Source organism: Chiloscyllium plagiosum, unplaced genomic scaffold (genome assembly GCF_037043375.1).
Source record: "Chiloscyllium plagiosum isolate Xiang-an unplaced genomic scaffold, Cpla_swu_hap1 HiC_scaffold_1, whole genome shotgun sequence".
NCBI classification, from domain to species: Eukaryota; Metazoa; Chordata; class Chondrichthyes; order Orectolobiformes; family Hemiscylliidae; genus Chiloscyllium; species Chiloscyllium plagiosum.
In genome coordinates this window covers 138,670,544-138,690,821 of record NW_028270139.1, presented here as the reverse complement: position 1 = coordinate 138,690,821, position 20,278 = coordinate 138,670,544, and the positions used below count along the sequence as shown (strand labels likewise).

General features: G+C 42.0%; 1 protein-coding gene across 1 annotated transcript; it reads right to left on the bottom strand.

Annotated features, from left to right (window-relative positions):
* Positions 1–10,343: 10,343 nt before the first annotated feature.
* LOC148152235 (uncharacterized) lies at positions 10,344–11,237 on the bottom strand. Its single transcript, XM_087975182.1, has one exon. The coding sequence runs from the start codon at positions 11,235–11,237 to the stop codon at positions 10,344–10,346; it is 894 nt and encodes a 297-aa protein (XP_087831308.1).
* Positions 11,238–20,278: the final 9,041 nt, after the last annotated feature.

The following is a 20,278-nucleotide window of genomic DNA, read 5'->3' as shown; positions in this document are numbered from 1 at the left end:
ATTTTGTATGGAGAAGCAGAGAGTAGCAGTGGAGGAGCTCCAGGGAGCAGCAACATCATTCAGATGAGGTGGGTATATACATTTTCTATACATGAATAATAGTCCCTAGCCTGACAAATAGAAGTAAATTAATTTCTAGTCTGTCACGTTAATGCACATTTAATCTAAGTTTTTCAATTCAGAATGGTGTAACCTTATGATCATTGGCCACCTTGCCTTCAACTGTTTTAACCTTAAGTTCCAGAATGCTCTTCATAAACCATCTCTATCCCCTGCTTAAAGCTTACATCTTTGATGAAGCTCATCATCTTTTGTCCTTTAGTTTCTTTCTTTGACTTGGTGTCAATTATTTTTGGTATGATTAGGTTCTGAGAAGCATCTTTGGATTTTAACCACGTGAAGGGTGAAAACTGGTTTTATTGTTGATTTCGATTACAATTGTCCAGTTCAGGAGTGGCCAGTGCTGTGAACTGAAATGGAAACAAAAACTGTTTGAAATAATGAACAGATTTGAATAGAAAATATTTTTTAAGAAGAGGGTTAGATTCATGTTTACTTCTCGCTGCAACTATTCAATAGCTGCCAATCCTAATCAAATGGCTGAATGTTGATAACATTTCATTTTCATAATCTAGTGTGTTTCAAAATGAAAATAAATTACAAAATCTATTGTGTCATCCATCATAATTCAATTTTTGGTAACATTAGATATTAGGAAGAAATGTGACCTGATCTTTTTTAAGGTAAAAACAAATTGATATTAGAAAGAAAACCAAAAGATATGTGTGAAAGGTGATGTTCTGGAAAAGTGCAGTACAAATGAATAAACATGAGGTAAAATTATGCATGCATGATGTCAGCAGCTGGGCACATTTGGCTGACATTCTCACTTTAAGAGCTTTTGGCACCAGAGATCCATCATATAGAACCAGCAACTTTACTTTCAGTGCTTTTTATATCAGCACGGTTATTACTATTCGCCTGAACTTCACTAGTATGCGACCATTTAAATACTGAACCTGTGCTACACTTGGCCCCTGCAGTATTCTCATTGCAATCACCACAGTCTTAATGAAGTTAAACTGCAACTGCTCAGATTTCACAAATACCCAGATTGTTCTGCAGCCAGCAAGTCCTTTCACCAATCGCTAACTAAAACAATAACAGAGGGAATCATCTCCCCCATTAATGCCTCATCTGCAGTGGGTCAGTGAGATCCAATGGGTCAGGCCATTTCCTGTGTTGTCAGTTACATGGTTGGATTGGTCGCATTTGGTTGAACCTTTCAGATGGAGGAGATGGTCAGTCAGAGTCAATGGGATTAATCAGTTTGAGTTGAGTCAATGTTAGCTAGTAGATCATTCACTTCCCAGGGTTAGCCAGATTGAGTAGGGCAACTCAGTTTTACTTAGACCACTTATGTTCAGTGAAGTCAGCCACTTTCAATGAGATGAACCACCTCCAAAGGAATGAGTTAGCTCTAGTGGCCAGTCACTTGGAGTGGTGTTAGTCAGTTCCAGTGAGGTCAGCCAGTTGCAGTAGGGCCAATCACTTCCAACTGGGTCAGCCAACTTTAGATGAGTTCAATCACCTCCAGTGGGATCAGTCAGATCCCTTGAGTCAGTTACTTCCAATAGGCTCAGTCACCTTCAGTGGGATTACTCAGCTCCCAGGGACCAGTCAAATCCCATGGGATCTTCATGATCTTTTCTCTTTAGGCTGCTAACTACCAACTCTGCCTTTTCCACATTTCCTATTTATATCTAATATTTCATTTGCATATTTAAAAAAAACAAACAAGTGCATATTTATTTAGCAAAGATTCCTTCAAATTATCTGTCCTTGGCTTTGTCCTAAATCTGGATGCATACAGCTGACCTGATAATTTGTCAGGTTATGTTAAAAAAAAATTAATTGGTTTGCCAGAAGAATTATTGATTTCGTGAGTTGGAATTCTCAGAACTGGCCGAAAACTCACTTTGGAAAGGACTGGTGTAAATAAGCCTGTAATGATAGTGCGATTTTGCAGGCATTAAAAAAACTTTATGTTTAAAGCTAAGAAAATGCGCCATCTGTAAAATATTTCTAATGGGATATTCTTAAACATAGCTCCTATAGATTTTTCCATTTGAAGTCTCAACTTCCATTTAGCGTATAGACCTTGGCTTTAAAAAAAGTACAAATCTCTTATTAATTATAAAATAGCAGAATTGCTGATCTTAAAAATATTACTATCTCGTTAATATAGTAGATTTTTGTTTAAAGAAAGTCATTGCAAAAATGCAATCTTTTGAATTCCACAGTTTCAGCCTCAAAGCTGTCTTTTGATATTTTCTCTGCTTTTATTCTGTCTGAAAATGAATAGAGTCCATTCCACACGATGAAGGTTTACGTGGGCTAATGTGCAAACCGGTTAGTCATTTATCAAGCAGTCATTGAATATTTGCCTTTATTCTGCCTTTAATATGCACCTTCCCACTGATACTGGTCGCTTTGACTCTGCAAAACGATATAATCTCTGTCAGCTGCATTGCATTAATCACACAATCAGGATTTTTCACTTTTTTTCCTCTGTCTATTCAAATAGTTAAATTGCCACAAAATTTGTTATCGACTATATGTATAATTAATTACTAATGAGTCAATTAATCAAACAATTGCATCCCCTTGTCCAAAACTGAAAGACTGTAAGAATTGAAAATGATTGAGGAAATTTGGATATTAGCTAACCGATTGCATGTACACAGTCTGAACTGTGAATATGATGCAAGATTCCCTTCTCCTCATAGATCTATGTGACGTAGCCAGTCGTACGAATTACAATTATAACACTGCTTATGTGTATAAAAAAACGATGAAACTAAACTGCGTACATTTATGAGCGAAAACGCTTTAGTCCCCGATATTTTGCACAAATTGTACCTCAAACATTTTGACCTTTCCAATAGTACGCGTTAATACATCTAAATTACATGGCCTGAATATAAATGCTGAGGCATTTAATGGACAGCCGAGTGTACATTATAATTTAATTAAGATTGTGAAAGCCTCTTGTGTGTTTTTTTTTTGCATTGGGAATGGCAGTCTTTGATAGAAGCTGCGAGACACAGACGCAGAAAATGTGCCTCTGTGAATCACTGGCTCCGTGGCCTCTCGTGATCTTTCCCTTACCATGGGACACGGTCCCTCGGCAGTGGATACAGGCTATTTAAATGCTCCATTGGAGAGGGATTAAAGTTTATGCAAGGTCACTGGGGATGTGATAATTATAATCACAGGTTTTTGGCTCCACAATGACAGCCATTCGTTATTTTCACTTGAGTAATTCTAGCGGGTTGGAGCTGTTGACAAGCATGCAGTGATTTACTGGCCCCCTCGGTCCTACAGCAGTGTCCGCTCTGAAGCCTGACACTCAGAACTGTTCATGCTCGGCTCAGCATCTCCCTCCGAGTTTTAACTGACAGGAATTGCAAAAGAATATTCTGCAAGTGTATAACTGGATTAGAAAAGAGGTGAAGGGGGCAGGCTTGGGCGGTGTGACCTATCCTCTGCTCATGTTTATTTCCCAATTAAAAAAGAGAATCATAGTTTTGCATTCTATTCACCTTGAGAAATTGGTGCAACTTAAATGCATTAAGGGGCCGTGCTCGGCCACCCACGCGCCTTTAGATCCTGCACAAGTCAAAGGTCAACTAGCCAGGCTACTTGCTTTGTTATAATTTGCTGTAGGTTTAGCCATGGCACCAGCAACATGGGGAGAGAGAAAGGAGCTGGGACAGTGAAAGAGATTGAGCCTGAGTGAATCCTTATCAAAAGGGTTCAGATCGAGAAGGAAAAGAGCTTTAAAAATTGTGAGTGACACAACCTGGGCCTCCTGATCTTGGATAGATCAAAACTGGATACCATCATTTCCAAGTGTAACTGGAGTTTTACTTGTGGACTACCTGGAAAGGAATCTTTCAGTGGCCTATTCAAAATTGCACGACTCTTTGAAATGTGATTTGACAATGCTGTATACGACGATCCTGCTCTTTTTATGTAATCTATTGACACCAATACATAGTGGCCACAAAGTCAAATCTAATAAGGTGCATACTGTAGAACAGGGTTTCCCAAAGCTGGGGTTGGGACCATAAGTGGGATTGTGAACTGAAATTTTGGGGCCATGAGCTCAGAGGCATCAATGGCCACCATGGAACTCCTGCTGAGTTGTACCAACTTTATCTCCACTCCGACAGGCCCTGCACTCACAGTTTTCACTGAGGAAGCCAGACGTTTTTCAAGCCTCAAAGTGGCGTTACAGTGGGAACATTTTTGGGAGAGACTACTATAGAACCTTGTCAGTCACGGTTTAAGTAACAGTATCACTGGGAGAAACAAGTGACTTTGAATGTATGGCTCCCAATGCTTTCCAACACTGGGGCTTTCCCTAGTGTACATCTGTGTATTTTTCTGCATTACTTGATAGAGATTGATTGCTGTCATTAACCAACAAAGCCATTATTGTTGTAACACATGACTCCCGAGGAAGTAGACAGTGGATATGACTTGGGTTTTTTTGTCCAGCAATTTAAATTCCTTTTGTATGTTGTTAACAACAGAGATTTTGCTGTTTCGATTTAGGGTTAATTCACCAATGAGGTAGCAATCATTAAAGTGTCCTTTCCAAAGTTCCAAGCTTACAAATGACTATCAGAACAAGACGGAAAATGAGAACTAAAGGCACAAATAGAACTTGACTGACAAAAGACCTAACTGAGATGGTTTAAAATGATTAAAAGGTTGAGAGGGTAGATAAAGATTGACTATTTGCCCTGGCAGGGATAATCCAGAGCATCATTTCAAAATTACAGTTAGACCTTTCAGCAGCAATGTCAGGAAGCAATTCTTCAAACCAAGGGTGAATGAAGTTCTGAAACTCTCTCATTTGCTAAAAAGCTGGCAAGGCTAAGGATCCTTCACTAAATATTTCAAAAGTGGAATTGATCAATTTTTAATGGCAAGAGTGTTAAAGGAATATGGAACCAAAGTAGGTAGATGAAATTAAGATATTAATCAGCCATGATGTAGCCAATTGTCAGAACTGACTCAAAAGGCAAAATTGCCATCTCCTGTTCTTTTGCTGTATGGGATATTTGGGGGTACAATTGTCAGAGTCTGGTACAGCAACAAATCATCGCGTCTCTGATTTTGCACACCCTAAATATAAAGGATCAAAAGAAAACCTTATAAATGGAAAAGGTGCCCAACATTAGTGAGGATTTTAAAAAAAATAGCAAACAAACCCCTTATATTCATAGGTTTGAAAATGCTTTCAATGTTTATAAATGTGAACCTGCATTAATGGTGGGGTTATTTTTTGCAATACACATCAACATAATGAGCTATAGGGAGAGGCAGAATAGGCTGGCGCTGATTTCCCTGGAGCATCAGAGACTGAGGGGTGACCTTATACAAGTTTATAAAATCATGAGGGACATGGATAGGGTACGGTCTCCTCTACATTGGGGAGACTGGGCGCCTCCTAGCAGAGCGCTTTAGGGAACATCTCCGAGACACCCGCACCAATCAACCAAATCGCCCTGTGGCTCAACATTTCAACTCCCCCTCCCACTCTGCCGAGGATATGGAGGTGCTGGGCCTCCTCCACCGCCGCTCCCTCACCACCAGACGCATGGAAGAAGAACGCCTCATCTTCCGCCTCGGAACACTTCAACCCCAGGGCATCAATGTGGACTTCAACAGTTTCCTCATTTCCCCTTCCCCCACCTCATCCTAGTTTCTAACCTCCAGCAACATGATCCCCTGACTTGTCCAGACTTGTCTGACCTGCCCAGCTCCTTTTCCACCTATCCACTCCACCCTCTCCTCCCTGACCTATCACCTTCATCTCCTTCCCCACTGACCTATTGTACTCTATGCTACTCTCTCCCCACCCCCACCCTCCTCTAGCTTATCTCTCCACGCTTCAGGCTCTCTGCCTTTATTCCTGATGAAGGGCTTTTGCCCGAACCGTCGATTTTGCCTGCCCTCGGATGCTGCCTGAATTGCTGTGCTCTTCCAGCACCACTGATCCAGAATCTGGTTTCCAGCATCTGCAGTCATTGTTTTTACCTAAATAGACAAAGTCTTTTCCCTGGGGTGGGGGTCCAGAACTAGAGAGCATAGGTTTGTGGTGAAAGGGGAAATATTTAAAAGAGACCTAAGGGGCAACATTTTCATGCAGAAGGTGGTGCGTATGTGGAATGAGCTGCCAGAAGAAGTGGTGGAGGCTGGTTACTTTTGAAAAGCATCTGGATGGGTATATGAATAGGAAGGGTTAAGAGGGATATGAGCCAAGTGCTGGCAAATGGGACTGTATTAGGTTAAGATATCGAGTCGGCATAGACGAGTCCAATTGAAGGATCTGTTTCCATGCTGTGCATTTCTATGACTCTGTAAGTGACTCCTAGTCTAGAATGTTAAAAATCACACAACACCAGGTTATAGTCCAACAGGTTTAATTGGAAGCACACTAGCTTTCGAAGCACCGTTCCTTCATCAGGTGGTCATCACAATCACCTGATGAAGGAGCGTCGCTCCGAAAGCTAGTGTGCTTCCAGTTAAACCTGTTGGACTATAACCTGATGTTGTGTGATTTTTAACTTTGTACACCCCAGTCCAACACCGGCATCTCCAAATCTAGTCTAGAATGTAATTCTCCTGTGCCAGGTGAATTTGTGAAAGGAGGGGTGTTGCATATGACATACAGAAGGATGAAGGTGGAGATTCCATCATCTTCTCGAATTCCTGTAATTAATTCTGGGCTACAAGTGTCCTTCATACTGAGGGGTCATTTGTTCTCTCTTGCTACGTTTTATGTGCTACCTATCAGCTTAATCCTTACTGCTGTCAGGGCTTGCTGCCTGTCACCAGAAACTGTCTCGGTACCTGAGGAGTCTTGAATACTGTGCAATTATCTCTGAACACCTCCACTCCTGACTTTATGTTGGAAGTAAAGCAGTTGATGAAGCATGTAGGACATTGCCCTAAGGAACTCCTGCACTGATATCCTGGGACTGAGATAATTGACCTCCAATACCCAAAGTCATCTTCTTTTGTGCCAGGAATGACTCTAATCCAAAGGAAAGTATTCTCCTGATTTCAATTCACTCAGGCTCTTTGATGCCACACTTGGTCCAATGCAGCCTTGATGTCAAGAGCCTCACCTGACTGCTAAGTTTGACTCTCTTGTCCATAATGGACCTATATGTAGGGATAAATGTTGGTCAAATTAAAAAATAAGCTATTAATCAAGTACATATCTGAACAAATCCCAAAATATGTGTATGTCCCTTCTTCACATACCATTCTAAGACAAATAGACAATAGACAATAGGTGCAGGAGTAGGCCATTATGCCCTTCGAGCCAGCACCACCATTCTTTATGATCATGGCTGATCATCCTCAATCAGTATCCTGTTCCTGCCTTATCCCCATAACCCTTGATTCCGCTATCCTTAAGAACTCTATCCAACTCTTTCTTGAAAGTATTCAGAGACTTGGCCTCCACAGCCTTTTGGGGCAGAGCATTCCACAAACCCACCACTCTCTGGGTGAAGAAGTTTCTTCTCAACTCTGTTCTAAGTGGCCTACCCCTTATTTTTAAGCTGTGTCCTCTGGTTCGGGACTCACCCATCAGCGGAAATATGCTTCCTGCCTTCAGAGTGTCCAATCCTTTAATAATCTTATACGTCTCAATCAGATCCCCTCTCAGCCTTCTAAACTCAAGTGTATACAAGCCCAGTCACTCCAACCTTTCAACATAAGATAGTCCCGCCATTCCGGGAATTGACCTTGTGAACCTACGCTGCATTCCCTCAATAGCCAGAATGTCTTTCCTCAAATTTGGAGACCAAAACTGCGCACAATATTCGAGGTGTGGTCTCACCAGGGCCCTGTACAGCTGCATAAGCACCTCTTTGGTTCTATACTAAATTCCTATTGTTATGAAGGCCAGCATGCTATTAGCTTTCTTCACTGCCTGCTGTACCTGCATGCTTGCTTTCATTGACTGATGTACAAGAACACCTAGGTCTCGTTGTACTGCCCCTTTACCTAACTTGACTCCATTTAGGTAATAATCTGCCTTCCTGTTCTTGCCACCAAAGTGGATAACCACACATTTATCCACATTAAACTGCATCTGCCATGCATCCATCCACTCACCTAGCCTGTCCAGGTCACCCTGTATTCTCCTAACATCCTCCTCACATTTCACGCTGCCAACCAGCTTTGTGTCATCAGCAAATTTGCTAATATTACTTTTAATACCATCATCTATATCATTAATGTATATTGTAAAAAGCTGCGGTCCCAGCACAGATCTCTGCGGCACACCACTGGTCACCGCCTGCCATTCTGAAAGGGAGTCTTTATCACTACTCTTTGTTTCCTGTCAGCCAACCAATTTTTGATCCATGTCAGTATTTTGCCCCTAATACCATGTGCCCTAATTTTGCTCACTAACCTCCTATGTAGGACTTTATCAAAGGCTTTCTGAAAGTCCAAGTATACTACTGAATCTCCCTTGTCCATCTTCAGAGTCACACCCTCAAATAATTCCAGAAGATTAGTCAAGCATGATTTTCCCTTCATAAATCCATGCTGACTCTGACCTATCCTGTTACAGCTATCCAGATGTGTCGTAATTTCGTCCTTTATATTTGACTCCAGCATTTTTCCCACCACTGAGGTCAGACTAACTGGTCTATAATTCTCTGTTTTCTCTCTCCCTCCTTTCTTAAAAAGTGGGACAACATTAGCATCCCTCCAATCCACAGGAACTGATCCTAAATCTATAGAACATTGGAAAATGATCACCAATGTTTTCACGATTTCTAGAGCCACCTCCTTCAGTACCCTGGGATGTAGACCATCAGGTCCCGGGGAATTATCAGCCTTCAGACCTAACAGTCTCTCCAACACCATTTCCTGCCTAATATAAATTCCCTTCAGTTCAGGTCCTTGAGCCACTATTACATCTGGGAGATTGCTAGTGTCTTCCCCAGTGAAGACAGATCTAAAGTACCAATTCAACCCTTCTGCCATTTCTTTGTTCCCCGTAATAAATTCACCCGTTTCTGTCTTCAAGAGCCCAATTTTAGTCTTAACCATTTTTTTTTTCTTTTCACATACCTAAAAAAGCCTTTACTATCCTACTTTATATTTTTGGCCAGTTTACCTTTGTACCTTACATTTTCTTTGCGTATTTTCTTTTTAGTTATCCTCTGTTGTTCTTTAAAAGCTTCCCAGTCCTCCGATTTCCCACTTATCTTTGCTATGTTATACTTTTTCCCTTTTGTCTTTATATGGTCCTTAACTTCCTTTGTCAGCCATGGCCACCCCTGGCTCCCCTTAGGATCTTTCTTCCTTTTTGGAATGAACTGGACCTGCATCTTCTATATTATACCCAGAAATACCTGCCATTGTTGTTCCACTGCCATCCCTGCTAGGGTATTGCACCATTGAACTTTGGCCAGCTCCTCCCTCATAGCTTCATAGTTCCCTTTATTCAACTGAAATATTGTCACTTCCGATTCTACCCTCTCCCTTTCAAACTGCAGATTAAAGCTTATTGTATTGTGTTCACTACCTCCTAATGGCTCCTTTACTTTGAGGTCTCTGATCAAATCCGGTTCATTGCACAACACCAGATCCAGAATTGCCTTCCCCCTGGTAGGCTCCAGCACAAGCTCTTCTCAGAATTCATCCCTGAGGCACTCCACAAACTCCCTTTCTTGGGGTCCAGTACTATCCTGATTCTCCCAGTCTACCGGCATGTTGAAATACCCCATAACAACTGTAGTAATATCTTTGCGACAGACGAATTTCAGCTCCTTACACACTACATCCAGGCTACTGTTTAGGGGCCTGTAGATAACTTCCATTAGGGTCTTTCTACCCTTAGAATTTCTCAGCTCTATCCATACTGACTCTACATCCCCTGATTCTAGGTCCCCCCATGCAAGGGACTGAATATCATTCCTTACCAACAGGGCCACCCCACCCCCTCTGCCAGTCAGTCTGTCCTTATGATAGCACGTATAGCTTTGAATATTCATTTCCCAGGCCCTGTCCACTTGAAGCCACGTCTCAGTTATCCCCACAACATCGTAACTGCCAATTTCCAAATGCTTCGTGCATTCATATATAATATTTTTAATTTATTACTCCCCTCACCCTTCCTATCAATCCCTATTTCACTTGACCTTACGGCATGATCCTTTTTTGAGTTTTCTGCTCCATTGATTCCATTGTCTTTCTTGACTTCTCTTGTTCTAACTTTCCCTTCAATTTCCCTCTTAAACTTCCAATGTGTCGTAGCCCCCCCCCCCCCCCCCGCTATTTAGTTTAAATGCAGCTGTGTTGCAGCCGCTAAACATAACCCAGTGATCCAAGAATCTAAATCCTTGCTTCCTGCACCAGTTCCCCAGCCACACATTCAAGTCCATTATCTCCCTGTTCCTGTCCTCTCCAGCCCGAGGAACTGGAAGCAAACCGGAGATATCCACCCTGGATGTCCTGCTTTTCAGCCTTCTTCCGAGTTCTCCGAAATCCCGCTGTAGAATGTCCCTCCTCTTCTTCTCGACGTCATTTGTGCTGACATGCACCACCACGTCTGGCTCTTCACCTTCGCCCTTGAGGATTTCCTGCACTCTGTCTGCGAAGTCCTTAATTCTGGCACCAGGAAGGCAACACACCCTCCTCAAATCCCACCTGTTGCCGCAGAAACCCCTTTCAGTTCCTCTCACTATGGAGTCCCCTATTACTATTGCTCTGTGAGATGTCTGACTCCTCGGCTCTGCCTCCACGCCAATTTCTGATTGGCAGACTTTACCACCTCTCAGACTGGCAGCGACGTCTGTCTCTACGTTTTCCAAGAGATTCAACCTGTTCCTGATAAGTACTTCCCCCGGGGTCTCTTGCACTTGTTTCATCTCTGCCTTCCTCATCGTCTTCTCCCTTCTACTCTCTTCTGGTATGCTCGGTGTAATAACATCGCTGAAGGTCCTGTCCAGAAAGATCTCGTTCTCTCGGATGAGCCTGAGGTCATCTAGTTCTTTCTTCAGTGCTGCAATATGCTCTGTCAGAAGCTGAACGTGTACACACTTTCCACAGTTATATGAGCCAGCTACACCAGAGTCCCTGACCTCCCACATCATGCACGCAGTACACTGAATCAGCTTGGCAGTCATGTCTTCACCCTCTTCAACTGTGGTGTAATCACTTCTCTCAACTTGTTTGTCGAAGACTCCTGAGCCAAAGATTTGCTCTTTTCTCAACAGAAACTTTCCTCGACCCTCTGTTTTGTTGCAAGTCTGTGGAATTTTAATTTAGGTTAGAGGAGGAGGGTGAGAGGGAGGCCCTACTGTGTAGGACCTGGGGCCTAGAACACACCTCTGCACTCCGATTACTTTCAGTGAGTGCAATTCACTTTTTACAGCTCATGGAATTTGACTGCATTAAATAAACCGATAAAATAGGGATAAATATACGAGCGGGATCTGAAATATATGATAGTCACTGGCGAATCCAATAATTTATCAGGGGCAAAATCTTTACCCTGGAGGCAGATTAGAATTCAGAACTTAGTTTGAACTGGATAACACAGATGCTTAAAGAGGGACATTACATGAGTACACAAGGGAGAAAGAAGTGGAGGGGTATTTGATAGGGTTAGGAATGGAAGAAATCTCAGGCACCAGCAGAAAGCAAGTGGGTCAAGTGGCCTGTTTCTGCGCTAGAAGGCTTATGTAATTTAAGATAATATTCTTCACTTGAATCATTAAAAGATCACAGGTCAAACTTTGCTTTATTCAAATTCAAAACTGTAACCCCTGACTGAAAGCTAAAGAGTGGCAATTGAAGCCATGGTTAGCGAGATATTTCTGCAGAAAATCAGTCCCACATTACAATACTCAAAATATTCAAAAGTAAAAGTAATATAAACATTGAAGTTTTTTCAAAAAATAAAAGGTATGCAAAGAATAAATTTATGTTTTTCTAACCTTTACAATATGAGAACAGTTACAAACTGGGATTAGGGCTGATAGGAACATAGAGTGCAGGAGTGGCTCACAGTGCCAGGGACCCAAGTTCAATTCCACCTTAGGGTGATTGTGAGGGTTTGCACATTCTCCCTGTGTCTGTGTGGGATTCGTCTGGATGCTCTGGTTTTCTCCCACAGTCCAAAGATCTGCACGCAAGGTGGATTGGCCATGGGAAATACAGGGGATAGGGTGGTCTCGGTGGGATATCGTTTGGAGGGCTGCGAGCAAAAGTTGGATAAACTCATTGAAACTCTCAAGCAGTCGAGGGAACTGTCAAGTTAAGACATTTAAATCTCTTGACACTTAAGTAGTGACACTGCATTGTGTCAAAGAAAATCAGTGCTTTCTACTTAGTCTGTTTGTTCACTTAGGCTTAAGGGCCACCATTCTAGAATTTGTGACTGATTTCGCAACCTCCCACATTATCACAGTAGAGTGCCTGCCAGGTCAGAATTCGATAGACATCTCCAAATGTTTATAAAAACTTTGATGTGGGGTCATGAGTACAAGCACAAATGCAGAGAATATTGAAGAAACTTAGCAGGTCTGGCTCTGTGGAGCGAGTTAGCATTTCAAGTCTGTGGAGTTCTGAAGAAGAGTCATACCAAACTCAAAATGTTAACTCTGTTTCTCTTTGCTCAGAGATGCTGTTGAACCGAATGATTTTCTCCAGAATTCTCTCTATTTGTTTCATATTTTCAACATCCATAGTATTTTGCTTGAATGCAAGTATTTATTTTTATAAAGCTATTTATATAGCTATAACGAGTGTTTCATTAACATGAATTCGCTATAACGTGATTAATGAATTGGGGACACTTTCTAAAGTGCAAAGTTTTAAAGCATGTATTGGTTATAACACGATTCTGGCCCCATTAGTTCAAATAGTGCCGCTATTATGCGATTTTCTTAAAACACGGGATTGCACAAAAATGGAACTTCTGCGTTATAGCAGAACTAAATGTAAATGGATTTCTACCAAGAAGAATTTTTAAAAATTAGTGAATTCATTAATAGACACAGAGAACATCATTTTACTGTATCCCAGCATGAGCTGAGATTTTGCCTTGATGAAGACTGGATGAGTTACCATGGAGGGTGGGGGGTGGCGCACTCATTGACATGATTTGGCACTGAATTGGCATAGGAGGTATAAAGTCAAGATTAGAGTGGTGCTGGAAATGCACAGCAGCATCCGAGGAGCAAGAAAATCAACGTTTTGAGCAAATGATTCCTGATGAAGGGCTTTTGCCCGAAACGTCGATTTTCTTGCTCCTCGAATGCTGCCTGACTTACTGTGCGTTTCCAGCAACACTCTAATCTAGACTCTAATCTCCAGCATCTGCAGTACCCACCTCTGCCATAGGAAGTATAAAGGGCTGGTGACAGGAGAAGCACTAAGCTGACATTGAGGCTATGAAAGAACTTGGGGAGGGTGATTAATTTTTAATAGGGTGTAGGCAGGGCCATGGGAGGTGGATAAAGGGACAACGGTTGGTATGGAGGCTATGAGGGGCCATAGGGATGCTTAGGGCAGCATATGGTGGAATGGGTTGACACAGATAGGGCATGGTGAGTGTGTGGCATGGGTGATGGGGTCTGAGGCATGAGGGCTGCTTATTTTATTGCCTTTTTGTTTCAGAAACAACTGCAATGAATTCTCGGGTCATTGTGAGGGGCCTTTACCACAGTCACCTTGTGGTCACCAGCTCCTTCTCGGAGCAATTCCTGTTAACATAATTCCCCTTGGAATGAAAAGCAGCACATCCAGCACACTTTCTCCTGAGGTGAGTTTACAAAGTGGAAAATTTTCTTGAGTCTGCACTTGTGACTTGGGAACAGAAACTCAAGCCCCAGCATGACCCAGAGTAAGGGCAGATCGTTATTTTAATAAATATACAAATGGGACTCCAAATTTCAAGATTTATTTATAATCTCTTCCCTTGACTTAAAATCAACATTGGTTCCAATGCATTTACAAAGGTGGTGTCATTTAAACAACAGTTCTTTAATAAATTGCCGACTTAATGGTTTACCCATCTACCCTGTAGTGAAGTCATTTTGTCTTTTCCTCAAATTTGTGTCTCTTATCAGATTACTGTTGTTACTCAAGGGAAAATATTTGTTGTGGAAACAATATAGATATATTAGCAAAGGAAGGCTTCATTATATAGAAGAAATTAGTAGTTTAACAGCCACACCATGGGTCGATGTGGGATAATTAGACTAAGTACGAGAACTCTACTCAACACAAGAGCACAGTGCAAGATACATATTTCAGTTTAGGCTTTGTGTGGCCCTCATTTCACCCTGTATTTTTTAGCACCCTTAACTACCTGATACCTTTTTCTACTTTTTGTTCTTGAAGTGTGTGTACTGTGTATTTTACACACTTCCACGCCCCTTCCCTATCCACTTAGTTTTGTCTACTCAGCAGTCTTCCTTTCTGTCTGCTAACTATCCAATGCATTGCACATGTTTTACTTTGTAGATGTAACAGTAAAATTTGAATAAGATGCCAATAGTCCAACGCTGTATGGGAAGAGAACAGAAAGCTGAGATCTTCAACCTGAAAAAGTGAGTCATTATAATTGAAGCATTTGTGAACTAATGGCAGAATAAAGTTAATTTGGAATTGTCACAATAATATAATGTGGTCCATGAACTAAGAATTTGTATAGGGTCATATCGAGTCCCCTTTTCTTGATCAAGTATTTCAATTTAACATGAACCAGCAGCACAGCTTCACACTTTAAACTGTATAAAAGGTCAGTTTATTAAAGAATTATTGCTAAATGTTAAGCGTATGAAAAGCGATAAAAGTTATTGGTCAAAATGCATCTACAAAGATTTAAAGATCACAAAATGTAGAAGCTGAGGTAGGCCATTTAGCCCATTGATGAGATCATGGCTGATCTGAGAATCCTCAACTCCACTTTCCCACCTTTTACCCATAACTCCTGATTACCTGACTGATTAAAAATCTGTCTATCTCAATTTGGAATATACTTAAAGACCCAACCTTGACAGTCCTCTGCAGTAAAGAATTCCATAGATTCACAACCCTCTGAGAGAAGAAATTCTTCCTGTTTTAAGTGTGCAACCACTTATTCTGAGATTATATCCTCTGGCCGTCAACTCTCCCACAAGGAGAAACAATGTTTTTCCACATCCACCCTGTCAAGTCAAAAAGAATCCTGTATGTTTCAATGAGGTTGCCCCAAAGTCCCCATAAGGAAATTAAACTGGATGTCAACCTAGGCACTGGAAATGACAACAGCAGAAACAGTCCAGTTGACTTTACAAAGTCCTCCTCAGTAATTGAGAGTGCTATCTCACAGACTAGTCAAGCATCAAGCATGGTATCATACTTTACAGACAATGTCCCAGACACCACCATCACCGAGTTCTGTCCCATCAACAGAACCAACCCAGTAGAAGTCATGGCACAATAGTATACAGTTGGGAGGGTGTTGCCCTGCGAGTTCTCAAAATTGGACCCATGAAGTCTCAAAGCTTCGTGTGAAATATGAGCAAGGAAACCTCCTGCTGATTACCATGTACTATCCTTCCTCAGCTGATGAATCAGTATTCCTCCATGTTGAGCAATACTTGGAGGAAGTACTGAGGGTGGAAAGGCATACAGTGTACTCTGAGCGAGGTTGAATGTTGACTACTAGGAGTGACTTGGCAGCAACACTACTGACTGAGCTGGTCAGGTCCTAAAAGGGAGAGCTGCTAAAGGAGAGGGTTTGCAGCAGGTGGTGAGCCAACAAACTAGATGGAAAAACATACTTTACCTCATCTTTACCAATCTGCCAGCTGTAAATCCATCTGTCCATGACATCGGTAAGAGTGACCACTGCACAGTTCTTGTGGAGATGAAGTCCTGCTTTCACATTGAGAATAATCTCCATCGTGTTGTATGCCACTATCACCGTGCTAAACAGGACAGACTTCAATCAGATCTAGCAACTCAAGACTGGGCATCCATGAGGTGCTGAGGCTATTAACAGCAATAGAATTGTACTCCAGCATAATCTGCAACCTCTTGGCCCAGCATATCCCCCACTCAACCATTACTATCAAGTCAGGGGATCAACCCTGTTTCAATGGACAGTGCAGGAGGGCATGCTAGGAGCAGCACCAGGCATATCCGAAAATGAGGTGTCAACTTTGTGAAGCTACCGAACAGGACTACGAGCATGCCAGACAGCGTAAGAAGCAAATGATTGACAGAGCTAAGCAATGGATCAGATTCTAACTCTACATTCAGTTGTGAATGGTGGTGGATAATTAAACAATTCACTGGAGGGGGAGACTCCACAAATATCCCCACCCTCAATTATGGAAGAGTCCAGCACATCAGTACGAAAGATAAGGCAGCAATCTTCACCCAGAAGTGTTGAATGGATGATCCATTTCATCCTTCTCCAGTGGTCTCCAGCATTACAGATATCAGTCTTCAACCAGTTCAATTCAATCTGTGCGTTATCAAGAAACAATTGGAGGCACTGGATACTGCAAAGGCTATGCGCCCTGACAGCATTCTGGGAATAGTACTGAAGACTTGTGCTCCAGAGCTTGTCACTCCCTGAGCCAAGCTCATCTAGTTAGGTTACAACATTAGTATTGACCCAACAATGTTGAAAATTGCCCAGGTATGTCCTGTACACAAAAAGCAGGAAAAAACAAACACTCTCGATCACCAGTAAAGTGATGGAAGGTATCATCTGTGGTGCTACCAAGCAGTACCTGCTCAGCAAAAACCTGCTCGTGGGTGCCTATATAGGAGGAGAAAGTGAGGATTGCAGATGCTGGAGATCAGAGCTGGAAATGTGTTGCTGGAAAAGCGCAGGTCAGGCAGCATCCAGGGAACAGGAGAATCGACGTTTCGGGCATAAGCTGGTAGGGCAAACCAGGTCGGGTAATAAGTGCTGGCCAGCCAGCATTGCCTGAAGAAGGGCTTATGCCCGAAACGTCGATTCTCCTGTTCCCTGGATGCTGCCTGACCTGCTGTGCTTTTCCAGCAACACATTTCCAGCAGTGCCTATATAGGTTCCACCAAGGCCAATCAGCTCCTGACATCACTATAGTCTTGGTTAAAATATGAATGAAAGAGCTGAATTTCAGAGCTGAGGCGAGTAAATCAACCCCTGATTCCCCAAAGCCCATCCATCCTCTACAAGGCACAAGTCAGGAATGTGGTGGAATACCGTCCCACCCCCTCCCCTTGCCTGGATGGGTGCAGCTCCAAAGAAGCTTGACACTATCCAGGACAAAGCAGCCTGCTTGATTGGCACCAAACCCACAAGCATCAATTCCCTCCACCACCGATGCTCAGTAGCAGCAGTGTGTACTAGCTACAAAGTTCACCAAAGATCCTCAGACAGCACCTTCTAAATCCAGAACTATTTCTATCCAGAAGGAAAAGGACACCAGATACATGGGAACACCACCACCTGCAAGTTCCCCTCTAAGCCAGTTACCATCTTGGCTTGGAAATATATCACTGTTCCTTCACTCACTTGGTTAAAATCCTGGTATTCTCTCCTTACAGCATTGTGGGTCAACCTATAGCACAGGGACTGCAACGGTTCAAGATGACACTCACCACCACCACTGATTTGATTTGATTTGATTGTCTCATGTACCTATGTACAGTGAAAGGCTTTGTTTGCGAGCAGGGCAGGCAGATCATAGCAAGCAAAGACAGGCAAGTCATGGGGTGGGAAAAATCCCTGTACTGAATAACGCATACAAGGGCAAACCAGGTCGGGTAATGAGTGCTGGCCAGCCAGCATTGCCCACATTGTATGAGTGAATGAAAAATATATAAAACAAAGTATTGCAGATGCTGGAGTTCTGAAACAAAAAAAACATAAATTGCTAGATGAACCCAACAGCACTTGTGAGGAAGCAAAACAGAGTTAAAAATTTGAGTCTGGTGACTCTTCATCAGAAGCAAAGAGTAACCATGTTAACTTTGTTTCTGTCTCCACAGAGGCTTTCAGGCCTGCTGGGTTTCTCTAGCAATTTCTATTTTTGAAATAAATGATTTTAAATAATAAAAATAATAACAGAAATCATAAATTTCTCAGGAATCTATATACTCAAAGTATTTAACTCATGGTAGGTATTTGTGGACAAACTAATGGGAACAAAATCTGTGGAAATATTAAGAAGAAGTGGATTTTTCAACTGGAGAAATAAAAGGTCAGCCGAGATGGATGTGATAAGGTTTCTGAATGACATTAATCATTTGTAATAGTCTTGGGATGGAATTGTCTGGAAGGTCGATGGAGTTACAATGATGTGCAATACTTGCTATGATGTGCAGAAGTAGAGAGAGGTTTGAGGACAAATGCCACAGAATACTTTGAGGTTTAGATTCAAACTCAGTTGTTCTGAATCTGAATCCCTCCCTCTCCCTGTCTGAGACTGAAACAGAGTCTTCACAATCTTCGTGTCATATTTGATGCCGTGATGAACTTCAGACCTGATGTCAATACTTTCATGCACTTCATACTTTCATGAACTTCAGACATGATGTCTATACTACCCAGCTGCCTTGATAACATGGATTACTTCACCCACATCCCTGCTCATCTTTTGCTGATTGCATTATTAATGCCTTATCTATCTCGGGCTTCATCATTTCAATGCACAGTTGCCTGGCCTCCAACATTTTACCTTCTGTAGACTTAAGACCATCCAAAATGCTATTGCCTGTATTCCTACTTACAACAAGCTCAGTTTCCCTATCTCACCAGTCCTCACTGTCCAAAATTAGCTCTTGTTCAAGAATCAAGTTTTAAATTTCTGAAGTTCTCATTCTTATTCTCAACTCCCTCCTTGGCCTTGCCCCTGCCTACGACTATCTAGTTAAAAATCACACAACACCAGGTTATAGTCCAACAGGTTTAATTGGAAGCACTAGCTTTTGGAGCGATCTTCCTTCATCAGGACTACCACCCGAAAGCTAATGTGCTTCCAATTAAACCTGTTGGACTATAACCTGGTGTTGTGTGATTTTTAACTTTGTACACCCCAGTCCAACACCGGCATCTCCAAATCATTACGACTATCTATCATCCCTTACAGTTCCACAACTCCCAGATGTATCTAGACTCATCTATATTACACCTGTGCAGGACCTCTGATTTTAATTGTTATGCTCTTGGTAGCTGTGCCTTGAGACAGTTAGGACCTAGTCACTGAAATTTCCTCTCTGAACTTCTCTGCCTCTCTAACTTTCCTTCTTTTATCAAGACCATCCTTAAATTTTACATATTTCACTAAGCATTTGCCCAACTGCCCTGACAGCTTGGTATCTAATTTTGCTTCATAGCACATTTGTGAAGTGTCTTGGAAATTTCATGCCATAACGCTATATAAGTAGTTTTTATATTTATATTGAGAATAACTTCACTGTATTTGAGCATGACTTTTGTTATGATCTGATAAGGGATTGGTAACATTTAATGAAATCCAGACACCTTGTTTTAACCAATTGATCTTACCTTATTCAATATAAAAGACTTAAATATTAACTTGACAATGTGGTTTATAACAATGCAGGCGGCATGGTGGCTCAGTGGTTAGCACTCCTGTCCCACAGCACCAGGAACCCGGGTTTGATCCCAGCCTCAGGTGGCTGTCTGTATGGAGTTTGTACATTCTCCCCGTGTCTGTGTGGGTTTCTTCTTTGTGCTCTGGTTTTCTCGCACAGTCCAAAGGTGTGCAGGTTAGGTAGATTGGCTGTGCTAAATTGCCCATAGTGTCCTGGGATGTGCAGGCTAGGTGGATTAGCATGGGCAATGCAGTGTTACAGGATTGAGTGCGGAATGGGTCTTTGAAGGCATGGTGTGGACTCAAAGGGCCGAATGGCCTGCTTCCACATTGTAGGGAATCTATCATTCTAACAATATATGTCATACATTCAGCGTTACTTCTTACTCCCTGGAAAATTCTCTAATAAGATCCATGAATCTTAAAAGGTTTTTACTTCTGTAGGACATCTGTAAGTATATCACAGTCCTCTGGAAATGTTCTTCAGCTTCAGCTGCTCTCAACAGGAGGAATATGCATTTACTCTCTTTTGACTAAGGAGGTCCCAGACCCTAGCTGTTGTCACTTTTTCAATATTTACAAGTTTGCTTTCCTTTGTAATGAGGTCTAGTTTG